Genomic DNA, 18,538 nt, shown 5'->3' with positions numbered 1-18,538 from the left:
ATCTGCTTACCAAACCTATCGCCTAAAAAGAAAAATTTCTTCCAGTGAGTGGCTTTTGTTTTTTACCTTTCCTCCTTCCTGTGTATTTGCATAGACTGCTCAATAAAGCCCTTCAGTAAGAATCATTAAGAATCCGTCTTGTTGCAGATCCGAGCTCCATCTCCCTGGCCGTCAGGGATGGGAGGGGGCTATCTGTGGGGCAGCGCAGCGCCCGGCCAGCCCCAGGATCGGCCCAGCCCAGATTTTGGCAGTGCCGAAGCTCCACACTTTCCTAGGCAGATGGTTAAGTTCCCCCCACGTTCCTGCCAGGTTTCAACGTCACACTGTGATTTTGTTCTTCTGGAACCGGACGAGTGTTGCTTCCCAGAGTGGCCCTATTAGAACAGAAAGAAAATCCTCTAAATAGGCGGAACAAGGCATCAGGAGGAAAAAGTTCTCTAAATGCACTTTAATATGAGCCGGGTATTGTGTGGAATTCAGCGCCCATCACCGTTTAGCCGGAGAGTTATGGCAGTGATTGGGGATGAATAGAGGAACATAATGGATACATGTGGCGTTTGCTCATTATATTCAAGTTAGTCCAACTCCGCTGTGGAAACTGTTCAACTTTCTCTCCCCTTAGCTTGTCACAGTGAAATAATACAGACATTGGGGCCTCCAATGGGATCGCCTGCCACACCATTCTATTTCCACTACTAACGAGGGCTTCATAAGCCTTTGATACAGTCTGATCTTTGAAACCTTTCCAAATCTCCTCAAGCTTATGCTAAATCCTATTTGGAACTTTTTTTTTCCTTGCCTGCTAGCGCCCAGGGCTTAAGAAAGCCATTTGGACAGTGACGTGCATACTAACATATCGCGGGGCTCTTTTCTGAAAGGGAAGTGGCAGCTCTGATCACCGGGGCTCACACGAGCAAAACACAATTGCGTACACAAATTTGAATAAAATCAATTTTCCCTTATCCTTCAGGCTTCTTAATCGAGAGGCTGTTCCAGGCACCGTAGCTAGGAGAGAAGGAAAGCAGAGCCTCATTCAGCAGAGCAAGTCTGTAGGTAGGGGGCTGCAAGGGTTTGGAAGCCTCAGAGGTGCAAAATGCAGAGTGTGTGCGTTGGCAGGGGCTGGGGGAAGAGGGAATCTGGAGCCACTGGGGTGAAACCCCAGGGTGTTCGCACTTAGTTCTAGCCGCAGCACGGAGGGAGGCAGGCGACAATTAACAAAACCATCCGCTCCTTTTACTCCTGGAGCCCTGTGCCAACTCCTCTACATGCAGGGTGCTGACAAGAAAAGGGGGAAAAAGCAAAAGGAGTTAAACAAAAGAAAGATTCCCTAATTTTCCTTTCTTGTTTTCCCCTCTAAGCCTTTCCACATTAAAGGGATTGTCAGAGGCAGGCGGAGGAGCGACGCGAGGGGGAGGCGGCCATTGGCTGCCTGGCTCGGGTGATTAGCATATCGGCGGCTATAAAGGCAAAGGCGGCGCGAGGCGGCGCAGCTTCTGTAAGAGAGGGAAAGGCGCAGGGTGAGGGCGGGTCCGCGCGTCCTCAGAGCCCGCTGGAGGCGCGGAGCTGCCACCCGCAGACTTCTCCCGCTCACGGCTCGCAAAGAGCGTGATTCCGAGAGCCTGAGACTGACGCCCGACCTTGAAACCAGAGAAGACTTCCTTAGCCTTTCGGATCGCACTTGAGGCTAGAGGCATGGGTCCTGTGAGGCGTTGGGGCAGCCCCTGCCTTTTCCCCTTGCAGCTCTTCAGCCTCTGCTGGGTGCTCTCAGTGGCCCAGAGCAAAACAGTCCGATACAGCACCTTCGAGGAGGATGCCCCCGGCACGGTCATCGGGACCCTGGCCGAGGACCTGCATATGAAAGTATCGGGTGACACAAGCTTCCGCCTGATGAAGCAATTCAACAGCTCTCTGCTCCGGGTGCGCGAAGGCGACGGGCAGCTGACCGTCGGGGACGCCGGACTGGACCGCGAGCGGCTGTGTGGCCAGGCCCCGCAGTGCGTGCTGGCCTTCGATGTGGTCAGCTTCTCGCAGGAGCAGTTCCGGCTGGTGCACGTGGAGGTGGAGGTGAGGGACGTCAACGACCACGCGCCGCGCTTCCCCCGGGCCCAGATCCCGGTAGAGGTGTCCGAGGGTGCGGCCGTGGGCACGCGCATCCCCTTGGAGGTGCCGGTGGACGAGGACGTGGGCGCCAACGGGCTGCAGACCGTGCGCCTGGCCGAGCCGCACAGCCCCTTTCGCGTGGAGCTGCAGACGCGAGCGGACGGCGCTCAGTGCGCGGACCTGGTGCTGCTGCAGGAGCTGGACCGCGAGAGCCAGGCCGCCTACAGCCTGGAGCTGGTGGCCCAGGACGGCGGCCGCCCGCCGCGCTCCGCCACTGCTGCCCTCAGTGTGCGCGTCCTGGATGCGAATGACCACAGCCCGGCCTTCCCTCAGGGCGCCGTGGCCGAAGTGGAGCTGGCGGAAGACGCGCCCGTGGGCTCCCTGCTTCTCGACCTGGACGCAGCCGACCCCGACGAGGGCCCTAACGGCGACGTGGTGTTCGCTTTTGGCGCCCGCACCCCGCCGGAGGCGCGCCGCCTCTTTCGGCTTGACCCGCGATCGGGCCGCCTCACCCTGGCCGGGCCGGTGGACTACGAGCGTCAGGACACCTACGAGCTGGACGTGCGGGCGCAGGACCGCGGACCCGGGCCCCGCGCTGCCACCTGCAAAGTCATCGTGCGCATCCGCGACGTCAATGACAACGCACCCGACATCGCCATCACCCCGCTGGCCGCCCCAGGCGCGCCGGCCGCCTCACCCTTCGCCGCTGCCGCCGCCGCCGCTGCGCTCGGGGGAGCGGACGCTAGCTCGCCGGCGGGAGCCGGGACGCCCGAGGCTGGCGCCACTTCGCTGGTGCCGGAGGGGGCGGCGCGCGAGAGCCTGGTGGCCCTGGTCAGCACCTCGGACAGGGACTCGGGCGCCAACGGGCAGGTGCGCTGCGCCCTCTATGGGCACGAGCACTTCCGGCTGCAGCCGGCCTACGCGGGCAGCTACCTGGTGGTGACCGCGGCGTCGCTGGACCGCGAACGCATCGCCGAGTACAACTTGACGCTGGTGGCCGAGGATCGCGGCGCGCCCCCGCTGCGCACCGTGCGGCCCTACACGGTGCGTGTGGGCGACGAGAACGACAACGCGCCGCTCTTCACGCAGCCGGTCTATGAGGTGTCGGTGCGCGAGAACAACCCGCCAGGCGCCTACCTGGCCACGGTGGCCGCCCGGGACCGGGACCTGGGCCGCAACGGCCAGGTCACCTACCGGCTGCTGGAGGCCGAGGTAGGCCGCGCCGGGGGCGCTGTGTCCACTTATGTCTCGGTGGACCCGGCTACCGGAGCTATCTACGCGCTGCGCAGTTTCGACTATGAGACGCTGCGCCAACTCGACGTTCGCATCCAAGCTAGCGACGGCGGCTCCCCTCAGCTTTCCAGCAGCGCCCTAGTGCAAGTGCGCGTGCTGGACCAGAACGACCATGCGCCGGTCCTGGTGCACCCGGCGCCAGCCAATGGCTCCCTAGAAGTGGCGGTGCCTGGGCGCACCGCAAAGGACACCGTTGTGGCCCGTGTGCAGGCCCGGGATGCAGACGAGGGAGCCAACGGGGAGCTGGCGTTCGAGCTGCAGCAGCAGGAGCCGCGCGAAGCCTTCGCTATCAGCCGCCGCACGGGGGAGATACTGCTCACCGGCGACCTCTCGCAGGAGCTACCTGGCCGCGTGTTCAGGGCGCTCCTGGTCATATCCGACGGTGGCCGTCCCCCGCTCACCACCACCGCAACTGTCAGCTTCGTGGTAACAGCAGGGGGCGGGCGTGGGCCGGCTGCGCCTGCCAGTGCGGGAAGCCCCGAGCGTTCCCGCCCGCCTGGCTCTCGGCTCGGGGCGTCTGGGTCGGCGCTGCAATGGGACACGCCGCTGATCGTCATCATCGTGCTGGCCGGGAGCTGCACGCTGCTGCTGGCCGCCATCATCGCCATCGCCACCACCTGCAACCGCCGCAAGAAGGAGGTGCGCAAAGGGGGGGCCCTCCGGGAAGAGCGGCCCGGGGCGGCGGGCGGCGGAGCCTCGGCTCACGGCTCCCCGGAGGAGGCCGCCCGGGGAGCCGGGCCCAGGCCCAACATGTTCGACGTGCTCACCTTCCCTGGCACCGGCAAAGCGCCCTTTGGCAGCCCCGCGGCGGACGCGCCTCCGCCTGCGGTCGCCGCGGCCGAAGTGCCGGGCTCAGAGGGCGGCAGCGCCACTGGGGAAAGCGCCTGTCACTTCGAAGGGCAGCAGCGGCTCCGCGGCGCGCACGCCGAGGTGAGGCCTTCCTTCGGCTGGGCGCCCCCGTCCGAGCTCCGCGGACAGGCTAGGGGAAGGGAGACTGGAGGGGTAGGGTGGGCGCATGCAGGTAGACACTTAACCTGTCGCACTTGTTTTTTGTTTCTTATCCAACTCTCCCCCCACTCCCATTCCCCTATTCCCTGCTGCAGCCCTACGGTGCCTCCCCGGGTTTTGGAAAGGAGCCGGCGCCCCCTGTGGCGGTGTGGAAAGGACACTCATTCAACACCATTTCTGGCAGAGAAGCAGAGAAGTTCAGCGGCAAAGACAGCGGTAAAGGGGACAGTGATTTCAACGACAGCGATTCCGACATCAGCGGGGACGCTCTGAAAAAGGATCTCATCAACCACATGCAGAGTGGTGAGGACTCTTCTTTCCCGCCAAATTCGGCATTCCTCCCTTCCCTCCCCTTCACCACTGTCTGCCTCCTCTCAATCTCGGTTCCCAGCCCCCTTCCCTCTTCCCCACTTTTTCTCACTCCTCCAGCTGCGGATCCGGGCCTGCCTCACACAGTGAATTTCAAAATGCCAAGTCGAGGCAACTCCAGCTCTTGAATAAAGCACACCCTCATCCTGTTAGGCAGCAGCATGGGTGATGCTAGCCATTAAAAAGGGGGTTCTGCTTATCAATTTTTTTTTCACTTCCAGCTGAAGAAGCTGGACCAGTTTTGCATTAAGATGGCTTTACAGGAAGCAATGTGCCTTCGACTCTTGAGACACGGTGTATATCTTTATGCGACAGCCTTTCCTTTCAGCTGCCCTGACCCAGGCTGACGTTCTGAAGATGGAAGCCTGGGTACGTATAATCTCAGGAATAATCGTCATGCTGTTTCCTTTTCCCTTTCGTGTTAGGACTGTGGGCGTGCACCGCTGAGTGTAAGATCCTGGGCCACTCTGACCGCTGCTGGAGCCCATCCTGCAGCGGGCCCAACGCACATCCGTCGCCTCACCCACCAGCCCAGATGTCAACCTTCTGTAAGAGCACGTCCCTGCCTCGGGATCCTCTGCGCAGGGACCATTACTATCAGGCCCAGCTGCCCAAGACAGTGGGGCTGCAGAGCGTCTATGAGAAAGTACTGCACAGAGACTATGACAGGACAGCCACTCTGCTCTCCCCTCCCCGTCCAGGGAGGCTCCCAGACCTGCAGGAGATTGGGGTACCCCTCTACCAGTCCCCTCCTGGCAGGTACCTGTCCCCGAAGAAGGGAGCCAATGAAAATGTGTAATCCCATGCTGCATGTCTTCACACATATACAGGTCACTCCGAGAAGCCCCTAAGTTATTGACCGGTTTCAGTGTTGTATATATAAATATGCAAGATGTGCCTTAAAATGAAGTTGTTGGAAGCTATTTCCAATCACATTGGTACTGTTTGGTATTTGCAAACAAAAATGTAGTTAATGTAATTTTTATGAAATGTGTGCAGTATTTAATTTTTCTTATCATGCTATTGACTTTAATTTCACTTGCGGCTTGCCATTTTCTTAGTGTTTTTAACCTGTACATTGTGTAATGTAATGTTTGTATATAATGAAATTTTGTTATATTTTTATATAATAAAAGCTAAAGTGGAAGTTATTGCCAAAGGAACTGTCTGCAAGACAAAAAACAAAACATGTTGGAATTACTTAATTGAAATTTATCTTTCACCTGAAACAACCTAGTGTTTGAGAAATTTTGCCTTGCCAAGAATAACTTGTATATCTTGACTCTGTGGTAGATTTCAAGTTCAATGTTATTTAATTACATTTGGTTTTCTGTAAACCGTGTCACCTATAAGCACAGTAATAAAAGATTTGTCATGTGTTTGAAGAATCTGCTAATTGCTTTTCATGAAGTTGCCTATAGTCAGACATACACAAATAATTTGAGTATCAGAATGAAACCTTCTTTCAAGTGCTATTTGGGCATTATTAATGTTCATGACAATATTAAACCTGTAGGATTTCAAGTATTGCAAAATGTCACCCAAGTATTAAAAATGTGTGTTGATTTCATAAATTATGTGCATCTCCATATGCATTAGTCTATAAAATCCCTGCTCTCATTTATTCACTAGGTAAATATTCATTGAGCAGCCACCAAAAAGTGAAGAAAGCTAAGTTTGGGTTGTTCATTCACTAATTAAACAAGCATCTGTAGAACTTTTACTAGCTGCTGGTACCTCCTCCTCAAGCTGGAGTTTGAGGTGAAGAAGACATAGTCCCAAAGAGCCCTCAGCTTATTCGGGGTGTTAGTATCAAAAAGACTAACATCTTAGTCTTTTGGAATATAATAGGTTCCCACTACATTCTGTCCTACTTCCTCTTTCCTTGCCTTCCTCTGGAGCCAGTCTCCAAAGTAACTATCATCACTATCCCATTCAAATTTATGGGCAAAATGACATGATGTTTGGGATTCGCTTTACAATGTTCTAGAAAAAAACACAGGGAGCTATGTGAAACAAGATCGATTTGATAAGATATTGATAATTGTAAATGCTAGCATAGGTGCATGTGAGGTAGGGAAATTTCACCAGTATCTCTAAATGTTTGTGTTTGAAAATGTACATAATGGAAAGTCTTAAAAAAAGACACTCAAGAGTACTATGCCTATGTCTTATACTCTATGGATTTCATTTGAAATTAAAATGATGATAAGCATAATGAGACCTAACATTTACTGAGCAAGTCTTTTGTGAGCAGAGCTCCTTACCAAGCATTCTGCATGAATTATCTCATTTAATCAGCAAACTACCCCCAGGATATGGGAAGCATCATTAACTCCATTTTGCAAATAAAGAAACCAAGGCACAAGAAGGTTAGATAAAATGCCAAAAATCACACAGCTAGTAAGTATCCAGGGTGAGATTCAAACCTAGGTTATTCAGTGCAAAAAATAAAACAAAGTAATGAAACAAGTTGTTTTTTGTTTGCTTTTCTTTTTTTTTTTTAACCTGAAAGAAACAAGGAGTTAGGTAGAAAAGTCCCAATGCATTGCCTTTACTTCATGATTACTGTTTAGCCCTTTATATTTGTGAAGTGCCTGTGTTCCTTTATTACTAATTATAGAGTGTGCGGCACTGTAATGAATAGAGAAGCCCTCAAAGCCGCCTGTTGAAGTCATAATTGAAACCAGTGGTAGCTCCAGGCTGAACAGCAGGGTGGGTACACATAAGTGCTTCACCACCCACAGCCTGTGCAAAGTTCAGCTGTTTCTGCAGGCAAGGGAGTCGCACATGCGCCTGACAAGCTCAGACTGCCCAAACCGTGGATTCCGAAAGAAAACATTACAGCTCCAGAGCCATGATGGCCAGGCCCCAGGGAACAGACTCCCAGGTAGACCTACCATTATAACATCTAAAACTTTATTCTCGAGCCAGCCTCATCAAATGCAAAACAGAAGAATGAATGATCCTACTGCAGTCTAAAAGCATCCAGTCTCTGAATGTGTTTGCTGCTTTTGTCCTTCAAAAGTAAAATAATGTTATTGTCATTATTTTATTTTGTACTGTGCAAATTACTTCATTACTCCAAAAATTTGGGTTTCAAAACCTCTGACTTACTATCATTTTTTCCCTTAGCAAAATAACCACTATCAGACGTTGTTCTGATTTGAAACTCTAAAAAAATCAAACACACAATTTCAGTCCTTAACATTGTTTGCTTAAACAAAAAAGGTTGGGGGGTTCCTCTATGGGCCAGCAGCAGGAACTCTCTAAGAAACAGGAGCTGTGTGTGGGAGGCTTTTCACTTGTCTCCAGAAATGTTTACTCTCAAGCACATTTTTAAGAAAATATATTGCTTTATTAAATTAAATGAGATAATATATATGCAGAATTCTTGGCACAATTCTTGGCCTATAGTAAGTTCCCACTAGTCTATCCTACTTCCTCTTTTCTTGCCTTCTTCTGGAGCCAGTCTCCACAGTACTATCAGCACCACCCCACCCACTGAGGAAGACAAAGTAGACCCAGGATGCCCAGCCTTGCTCTGACCCTGTTTTGCTGTCTTCACTCCCTCCACTTTCACCAAGTAGTCCAGAGCCTCATGTGTAGCCAACACTTTACAAACAAGCACGGCTAAGGTGAATATCATTGGCGAAATCACAAGCCTTAGAGGTTTGTGATTATAACACAGATACCTCTCTGGAAGTAGAGGCCAACAACCCTCGGGCACCTTAGCAGTGAATACCGGGACTTGAGAAAGCCTGTGGGGAAGACAGAGGTCACCTCAAGAGAGAAAGCTAAAGCCAGGCTTTACCTGTTTCACATTTTTGTCTCTGGCCCCATTGACTTGGATGTTCTACACATCTTCCTATAATAAAATATCTATAAGGAAACCACTTTAGAAAGTTAAACTGTTAGTGGTTTCAACATCTATTGAAAAATGCATTCTGAAATAGAGCAAAAACAGGATGCATGTCTCTAAATACAAATAAATATATATATATATATATACATACAGAGAGAAAAATATATATTTATAATCAGGATGAGTTCCATGCCATAATGAGCTAAATATCTGGCTTATTTCACTTGGCAAATATAAACTTTTAACATCTAAAAATTCCATTTTAGAAGACAAGCATATTCACTTTACTACTGAATATCCAATAATAGGATAATTGGACTGCTGTAAGCTCTGAAAGCAAACTGAAGCAAAGAAATACAATACTTGATGGGGCACTGTGTTCTGCAACAACTCAGAAGAGCTTTGAAATGCTGTCTTGGTTTTCAATAGCTATGCAATAACTCAAAAGGGTGTTTATTATTCCCTTTCTTCAGGGAGAGACAATCTGCAATGGAATTCACCAACAGGTTCAAAGTCAACTAATAAGTTTCAACTTATTAGTTGAAAGAGACACCAGGCTATTTTAAAAGCCATCACTTAAACCACCAGATTAAATGTGCAGGGGGGAAATCATTCATTATCAGAGTCAGGATTTGTTCCCACAAAATCTGTTTAAAGAATTTCAAACATGTCAAACTGAAGGCTGCATAGTTTAATATGGAATTAGGAAAATTCCATTTGCCAACCCAGTGTGACACTTGCTATATCACAGACACCTCCAACTCAGGATGCCCAAATGAAAAGCAACTCCTCTTTTCTGCCATCACTATGGCCAAAACTACTCCTCTGGCAATTGTTTTAAACTCAATAAATGGGACTGCAAATTTTAGACCAAACTAGAAATGCAAAAGTCATTTAAGACTCTACCCTATTTCTTACCCCACAATGATCCAATCACTCATCAAGATCTATTAAGTCTACATTCCAAATATTGTTTAATTGTCCCTTCACTTCATTGTAGCAGATATGATGCTCTGTCCATGTCCCCATTGCTGACATCTGAGTCTACCTCAACTGCAGTGGACAGTTCCAGTTGCACTATGGCAGTTTCCATCTCAAGCACCCATCTCTGCTGCTGCAGACTTGCTGAGTGCTTGTGGCCCCACCTGAAAGTTGTTCAACCTATGCACAGAGCAGCCTGGAAGTACTAAGATCTGCAGAAGCAACCCTCAACCAATGAGGGATAGGAGTTGGTGGTTAAATATCCCAGCTCTCCCATCTCTCAAAGGAATCACTTTGAGCTGTGATTTGCACAGTTCCCACGAGCGTCCCCAGGAAACACAAGCCCCAGTCGCTCACAGCAGCAGTCCACCCAGTAACACCTCTTTTATTGGCTTTCCTGCCTTTCCCTGCTCACTTTCCTCACCGCCTTTCTTGTGCTTCCTGGGATCACTTTCCAAATAAACTACCTGCACCCAAGTCCTTGTTTCAGTGTCTGGGTATAGGAGAACGGTCCAAGTTAGGATGGCTGCATAATAATAGGAACAAGGGTTTTCTTTTTTTTTTTTTTTTTAAGAGAATATTGTGTTCCGCCAGGCGCGGTGGCTCACGCCTGTAATCCCAGCACTTTGAGAGGCCAAGGCGGGTGGATCTTGACCAGCCTGGCCAAGATGGTGAAACCCCGTATCTACTAAAAATACAAAAATTAGCCAGGCAAGGTGGTGCACGCCTGTAGTCTCAGCTACTTGGGAGGCTGAGGCAGGAGAATCACTTGAACCCAGGAGGCGGAGGTTGCAGTGAGCCGAGATTGTGCCATTGCACTCCAGCCTGGGCGACAAGAGTGAAACTCCATCTAAAAAAAAAAACCAGAGAATACGTGTTCCAGGCACTTCACCAAGCACTTTATGGGTATTATCTAATACCCCCAACTGTACATTAAACCATCTTACATATGGAAAAAACAAGGCTTAGAGAGGTAAGGTAAATTGCCACAGGTCACACAGCTAATGTTAGATGGAGTTGGAATTAAAATCAAGATCTGAAACAGACTAAATCATACCACTGTATTCAACTTTCATTGCTTTTTTGGGGGGTTCTAGCACAAATCTTCTATCTGCTAACTCTGTGTCCACTGCCTGTCTCCCTCCACTCCATCTTCCACACTGCTGCCATAAAGATCTTTTCCTAAACACCTGATCTTGTAACTCTCATGATTTCACATCACCTTTAAAGTCCAAAGTGCTGTCCATGGCATCGCAGACCCTTCATGCCCTGCCTCCGTGGCATCTCAGACCCTTCGTGCCCTGCCTCCCTCCTCAGCCTCAATCCCGCTGCTGTCTTCCCTCCCATGCCCTTCACACACCTGATATTTCAGCCAGAAGAATTACTTTGTCACACCTCTCATTTCTGATCCTTCCTCCTGGAATGGCATTCTACTTCCTCTCCCACTCTCCCCACCCACACTTTTTCTTCTCTGAACCATTCCTCTTATCCTTCAAGACTGTTTAAGAATCACTTTACTAGAAAAGACTTCTGTGCCATGCCTTCCCCAACCCCCTCTCCCAGCCAACAGCCAGGTGGGCCCTGCCCCGCTGTGCAGCCTCAGCACGGGGCCAACTGAGGACAACTGTTGCTTCACTACTGGCTCATGAAGTCAAGGACTGTCTGTGTCATTCAACTGGGTATCCCCAGCACCAGGTACACTGGCTGGTACATCATCAGGATTCAATAAAAAAAGTGCTTGCTGAATGGAATGATTCCCTGAGCTAAGCACAAAAGGTCATAGTTATACACCATAGCCAAGAGACTACAACCACCAGTCACCTTATCTCCCCACAGGGGGTCTGAGCTAAATAAGCCTCCGAATCAGACACAACCAATCGATTCAGCTTCTCATCCACCCCAGCTAGTCTAGTGACTGGAGTGTTTGGAGGATGCAGGAGCAACAACAGCCCTGGCCAAGTCCAAGTCACCTTATCCACTGAAGATCAAGCCTTCCCCTCTTCCTGCCTTAGTGCAGCAGCATCTTTTTAGACCCAACTTAAAAGAGGCCCAGAAGTTTCTGCAGGGTCTCATGTATCTAGAGATTGATATAGTCTAGTCCATTTGGGTACCTAAACCCACGCAGCCCAAATAATCCAAATAGTTGTCAAATCTCTACTTTGTTCTATGCAAACACAGCATACCCTAAAGTTGATGAAAACATCAGATTGTTTTCTTTGCTAAGTGTTATTAGTTTCTTATTTTATTTGGCCAAATTTTCTTCCTATCAATTCTAGGAAAATAGCAGTAGAGGAGTGAGGATTTGCTTCTAATGAATGTCACTAGATCATCAGAGAAAGTGCTGGGTTATGAGGGTGGGGGTAGAATCTCATTTTTATTCAGCAACTGACTTTCAGCCACCATTTAACCTCGTTGTGATTCATTCTGCTTATCAGCCCAAAGTCCTTAATCACCACCCTCACTGAAGGTTGGAGAAGGAACTAATGAAGATGCTTAAGTGCTTCCTGGAATGCTAAGGACTCAGTCAGCTAAAGAAGTTCAATGTCACCATTCTGTCCCTGGTATTCCTCTCTGTCTGTGGTGGTGCATCTCCCAAACTATGTCTACAAATAAGAGTTAGTAAAAATCACATTCTACATAATTATCTAGATATTTTTCAAGTACTCACATGGAACTTTTAAGCATCTTTATAAAAAAATCCTTCAATTCCTCAATTTTGTATTACTGTTTTCAGTCAAATTCCTGAAAAACATTGTCTGGGATAGGGATTCTTGTAAAAATCATTTATTGAGGAAGTGCTCACAGAAATTAAGAGAAGCAGCCAGGCTTTGTGGCTTATGCCTGTAATCCCAGCACTTTGGGAGGCCGAGACAGGCGGATCACGAGGTCAGGAGATTGAGACCATCCTGGCTAACACAGTAAAACCTCGTCTCTACTAAAAATACAAAAAGTTAGCCAGGCGTGGTGGTGGCCTCCTATAGTCCCAGCTACTGGGGAGGCTGAGGCAGGAGAATGGAGTAAATCTGGGAGGCGGAGCTTGCAGTGAGCCTAGATCGCGCCACTGCATGCCAGCCTGGGCGACAGAGCTAGACTCCGTCTCAAAAAAAAAAGAAAAGAAAAGGAAAGAGCTACCATGAGCCTTTTGCAGCCATAATAGCTAGGAAGGAGTACACAGGTTCTTCAAGCGCATACATGTGGGGAGGGCCACCACAGCATCTAGTCTATTAGTGGTTTTCAAATCACTATCACCTGGAGGGGCTGTTAAAACACAGATTGCACTGGGCACAGTGACTTACAACTGCAATCCCAGAGACTCAGGAGGCTGAGGCAGGAGGATCACTTTAGCCCAGGAGTTTGAGACCAGCCTAGGCAACAGAGTCAGACCCCATTTCTAAACACACACACACACACACACACACACACACACACACACACATACACATATTGCTAGATATGATAGTTTGGGGACAGGATCCTTTAACTGACATTTCTAACAAGTCCACAGGTGATGCCAATATTGCTAGTCCAATGACCACCCTTTCAGAACCACTGCACTATAAAGATTGTGCAGTGTTGGGCCAAGATACCTTCTGACCTGCTATGATTTGGTCAGGTTTTACCCAGATATAGAATATAATCTTCAATCACTATCTTCAGAATGTTTGATTCTGTTGCTGGAAAGGGTCCCAATCCAGACCCCAAGAGAGGGATCTTGGATCTTGTGCAAGAAAGAATTTAGCCAAGTCCATAGAGTAAAGTGAAAGCGAGTTTATTAAGAAAGTAAAGGAACAGTCTGGGCGTGGTGGTTCATGCCTGTAACTCCAGAACTTTGGGAGACCGAGGCAGGTGGATCACCTGGGGTCAGGAGTTCGAAACCAGCCTGGCCAACATGGTGAAACCCTGTCTCTACTAAAAATGCAAAAATTAGCTGGGCGTGGTGGTGGGCACCTGTAATCCCAGCTACTTCGGAGGCTGAGGCAGGAAAATCACTTGAACATGGGAGGCGGAGGTTGCAGTGAGCTGAGATCACACCATTGTACTCTAGCCCAGGCAACAAACCAGTCAAGAAACTCAGTCAAGAAAGAAAGGAAAGTAAGAAAGAAAGAAGAGAGAGAGAAGAAGGAGAAAAGAAAAGAAATAAAGAATTGTTTCTCCATAGATAGAGCTGCCCCAGGGGATGCTGGTTGGCTATTTTTATGGTTATTTCTTGTTAATATGCTTAAAAAGGGGTGGATTATTCATGAGTTTTCCAGAAAAGGGGTGAGCAATTCCTGCAACTGAGAGTTCCTCTTCTCCCCTTTTCAGACCATATAGGGTAATTTCCTGACACTGTCATGGCATTTGTAAACTGCCATGGCGCATGGCACTGGTGGGAGTGTCTGTTAGCATGCTAATGCATTATAATTAGTGTCTAATGAGCAGTGAGGATGACCAGAAGTCACTTTTATTGCCATCTTGGTTTTGGTGGGTTTTGGCCAGCTTTTTTACCGCAACCTGTTTTATCAACAAGGTTTTTGTGACCTGTATCTTGTGCTGAACTCTTATCTCATCCTGTAATTTAGAATGCCTAACCTCCTGGGATTGCAGCCCAGTAGGTCTCAGCCTTATTTTATCCAGCCCCTATTCAAGATGAAGTCACTCTGGTTCAAACTTCTCTGACAATTCTATGCGTGTCACAAACACAAAGAGCAGGCATAAAACCCCTGAGTAGAGAAGGGGTAAAATGGTGAGTGTGGAGGTTACAGTTAAAAAGGCAGGGCCCTTGTCTCATCTACCAAGGCGTCATCAACACCACTTCCTACCTCCTCCCCCTTTCCCCCCTCCCCCTCCCCATCACAGCACTCAGATAGGAGGTACAGAAGGAGGCAAAGAGGGCATAGAGATGTCTGCTGATAAGCAGTCCCTGCTGCACACAGATGGCCAAGCCCCCTCTGGAGTGCCAAGTACAGCTCTGAGTGATACACTTTGTTGGGGACACAGAGCAACCGAGGCATGTTCAGAGAGGAAGGATTCAGAGATGAGGGGACTCAATGCAATAATGTTTTGTGAGGGAGACTTGGTAAACAATCCATAATGATGTCAGATACCCACAACTGGGATGGGCTATCTCTAGAGGTGGTAAATCCTTGTTACTGGAAACTTTCAAGCAAAGACTAGACAATCAGCTGATGGAATGAGGTGGGAGTGGAAGGCATCTGGATTGGAAGTTGAATCAGGACGCTCCTAAGTTTCTTCCCAAGCCTATTAGTTGATGACTTTAATGATAATTTTAGGTGTCAGCTTGGATGGACTAAGGGATGCCCAGATAGTAAAACATTATTTCTGGGTGTGTCTGTGAGGGTGTTTCTGGAAGAGATTAGTATTTGAATCAATAGACTGAGTAAAGATTTGCCCTTAACAATGAGTGGACATCGTCCAATCCACTGAGGGACTGAATAGAACGAGAGTGTGGAGGAAAAGCAAGTTTTCTCTTACTGAGCTGGGACATCCATATTTTCTTGCCCTGGGACATCAGAGCACCTGGTTCTGACAACAGTAGACACCTCCCCCAACCCCTACTCCCACTTCATTCTCAGGTCTTTGGTCAAGGACTGAATCACACCACCAGTTTTCCTGGTTCTTAACTTGGAAACAGCATATTGTGGAGTTTCTCAACCTCCATAATCACATGAACCAATTCTCATAATAAATCTCCTCTTATATACCTATATGTGTCCTATTGGTTCTGTTTCTCTAGAGAATGCTGACTAGTACAATGACTTTATGCAAATTATTGGTGCATTTTTTCTTCCATTCTCTAGATGTTCTTAGGATCCTGTCCTGCTTTACCTGATTCTCAAATGACAGAAAGCTTAGCACTCTAGCTCTTAGCCCAGTTGGCTTGTAAGAGCCCCTCAATTCCTTCCAACTTTCTGAAAGAGCCAGAATAATTCCTGCTTCCCTGGTGGATGCTTAGCTGATCTGGGAGACTAAGGCTGTTATTTTCTCCTTTTATGGTATAAAGCCCAAGTCTTGCCCCAGTGAAATTGCTTTTGATATGTTGTAAGGTATTTTCCAAACCACCTTCAGTCACTTCTAAAAGATACTGCTCACAATAGCCCTAGGAGAGCCGATGAGGGTAAGTGGTCCATCATACAGAGAGGGAAACTGAGATTTCGAGATTATCAGAAGCAGGTGGCTTCCCAGCCCCTTCCTAGGCCTTCCACCTTACCTCTTTCTTTAATGCTTATTAAATGGAGATACTTATTCATCATAAGTCCCCAGACTTATGTTCATGGTAAATCATTTAAGAATTGAGTCGCTGGGGTTGTGTTTTGGCCAACCTCCCACATTCATTCATCCCAGACTCATGTTCTAGAATACAAAGGCGCTGTGATTCATTTCTACTCTTCAGCTTCACTAATCAGAGAAGCCCATTGCTCTTGCCATGCACTGGCTGATATAACGGAAATTCCTAGGCTGAGGGCATTAGATTCAGACGCAGCTAAAAAGAAATGTCAGGCGATCTGATTTACTGTAGCTGTGGAGATGTGGGGAGGGAAAAAAAAAAGCAAAACTAGGTTGTTTGTGCTCTCTCTTACTCCTGAAGCTGTAGACACAGACAATTGCCATTTGCTTGACCAAGTCATCCGTGTGGGGATTGCTAGGCTTAAGTAGTTCCAGCCATACAAAAGGAATGTGCAGGCCCAGACGGTTCATGGGAAACCAATTTATAATGAGCTTCCAAACCCCCATGAAATGTAACAAGATCCAGAAAATTATAATTTCCAGAACTCCTCTCAGAAAGAGTCCTGTGTGGCTGGCATTTTGGAAAGGGGGGCTCGGGCACATTGGGGTGGAGAGGAGGTTGGCTGCTAAACTGCCTTCCAAGGGGCAACTATCATAAATTGTGTTGCTTTTGTTTGCTGAGTGGGCAGGCGAGTTTGGGGAGAGCCGAACTGCTAGGAGGAGAGGGTGATTATCTTCTTCTGCACTTTCCTCACACAGCACTCTGCCATTCTTCAAAATAAATGTGAAATGAATATTTAAATAATATAGGCTTAGGGGACTAAAATCTTACTTGTAATATTTTAGTTCTTTTATTTAAATAGATCTACAATAAATATGACAAAACATTCGCATTTGTCAATTCTGGTTAGTGGGGCACACAAGTGTTTGTCATATATTTGTTTTTATTTTCAACTACAACAAAATATTCCTGCTTTGAAAGATCACTCCATTTATTATCTTGCCCAGGGTTTCCATAGGTCTTTATTTTGTAATATAACACTGCCCCCATTCTCTCCCCCACCTTCCTACCCCCAACTGAGCACTGCTCTGAATAGGATAAAGACCAGCATATGAATGGTGGCCATGATCACAGACTGAAGATATGAGCACATGGGTAACCTCATCAGAGAGAAGCATTTGAAGGTCTGGGATGATAGATGATGCCTCTGAAAGCCCATCTCTTCTCCAAAGACCACCTCAGTGTTGGCGCCACCATTCCCATTTTGCTGATGTGGAGAGTACAAGAACAACCCTTACGGGGCAGTGTTTATGTTACAACAGGCTTGGCGCTAGGCCAGGATCTGTCTCTAAGAGGGCGCTGACAACATAAAAGAGCATCCTCCCTGGCACTGCCTGTAGGCACCTCTTTATGGATGTGACTATATGATGTTCACACCCAGTCTAATATGGCCATGCTCCTGTGAGTAAACATGATCTCTTTTCACTTTGAAGGGCGTTATCCTTTCAAGCACCAAATACCTAAGGAAGAGACAGAAAAGAGGAATTCAGATTATGGCTGATATGGTTTGGCTTTGTGTCCCCACCCAAATTTCATCTTGAATTGTAATCCCTAGGTGTTGAGGGAGAGACCTGGTGGGAGGTGATTGGATCATGGGGGCGGTTTCCCCCATGCTGTTCTCGTGATGGTGAGTGAGTTCTCATGAGAACTGATGGTTTTATAAGGAGATCTTCTCCCTTTGCTTCCTACACACTCTCGCCTGCTGCCATGTAAGCCGTGCCTGCTTCCCCTTACTGCCATGATAGTAAGTCTCCTGAGGCTTCCCTGGGCATGCAGAACTGTGAGTCAGTTAAACCTCTTTTCTTTACGAATTACCCAGTCTCGGGTAGTATCTTTGTAGCAGTGTGAGAACTGACTAATACAGTGGCTTTTGGGTAGATTACAGAGGGGACTAGTTCTCAGTCTATTAGGTCTGGACGTAAAAGATTCTGGATGGGCTTGCAGTAACCCTGAGGAGGTGGAAGGTTAAAGCAGTGTTTCTCAAAGTACAATCATTGGACTTCTGGAGAGTCTTTAGAATCTTCTGGAAGGTCCACTAGGATAAAACAATTTTCATAATACTACTAATATGTTATTTTCCTTTTTCACTGGGTTGACATTTGCTCTGATGATACAAAAGAAAGAGTGGGTAAAACTACTACTGGTGCCCTAGCACCAATCAAAATAAGAGTGCCACACTACTAATCACTGGATTTCTTGCACTTACAGAAAAATTGTCCTTAAGAATGACCTTGATGAATCAGTAATAAGTATTACTTTCATTAAATCTCAACCATTGAGTATACGTCTTTTTAACATTAACATTCTGTGTGACAAAATGGACAGTATGCAGAGAACATTTCTGCTGTGTTCAGAAGCACTACAGTTGTCTCAAGGAAAAGCACTAGCCCAGCTGGGCGCAGTGGCTCATACCTGTAATCCTAACACTCTGGGAGGCCGAGGCGAAGGGATCACTTGAGCCTAGGATTTGAGACCAGCCTGGGTAACATGGCAAAACCCAATCTCAAAAAGAAAGAGAGAAAGAGAAAGAGAGAGGGAGGGAGAGAGAGAGATAAGGAAAGAAAGAAAGAAAAGACAGAGCTCTCTGCTGGCAATGACACTAACAAATGTGAATGTTTCTAAATTTAGTTGAT

The 18,538-nt window shown here is 48.0% G+C and overlaps 1 protein-coding gene across 2 annotated transcripts; it reads left to right on the top strand.

Annotated features, from left to right (window-relative positions):
• The first annotated feature begins 1,488 nt into the window (after window positions 1–1,488).
• Window positions 1,489–7,239, top strand: LOC129011775 (protocadherin-8). 2 transcript variants are annotated; one of them, XM_054446966.1, is made up of 3 exons: window positions 1,489–4,032; window positions 4,497–4,704; window positions 5,196–7,239. In XM_054446966.1, the coding sequence occupies exons 1-3, from the start codon at window positions 1,693–1,695 to the stop codon at window positions 5,567–5,569; spliced, it is 2,922 nt and encodes a 973-aa protein (XP_054302941.1). In that variant the 5' UTR covers window positions 1,489–1,692; the 3' UTR covers window positions 5,570–7,239. The 2 variants fall into 2 exon arrangements, with proteins under 2 accessions (XP_054302941.1, XP_054302940.1); XM_054446965.1 differs by having other exon boundaries at window positions 1,489–4,323.
• The last annotated feature ends 11,299 nt before the right edge of the window (window positions 7,240–18,538 follow it).

The sequence above is a fragment of the Pongo pygmaeus genome, chromosome 14, assembly GCF_028885625.2.
Source record: "Pongo pygmaeus isolate AG05252 chromosome 14, NHGRI_mPonPyg2-v2.0_pri, whole genome shotgun sequence".
Taxonomy (NCBI): Eukaryota; Metazoa; Chordata; class Mammalia; order Primates; family Hominidae; genus Pongo; species Pongo pygmaeus.
The sequence above is the reverse complement of the archived record's forward strand: the minus strand, read 5'-3'. Positions and strand labels throughout refer to the sequence as shown.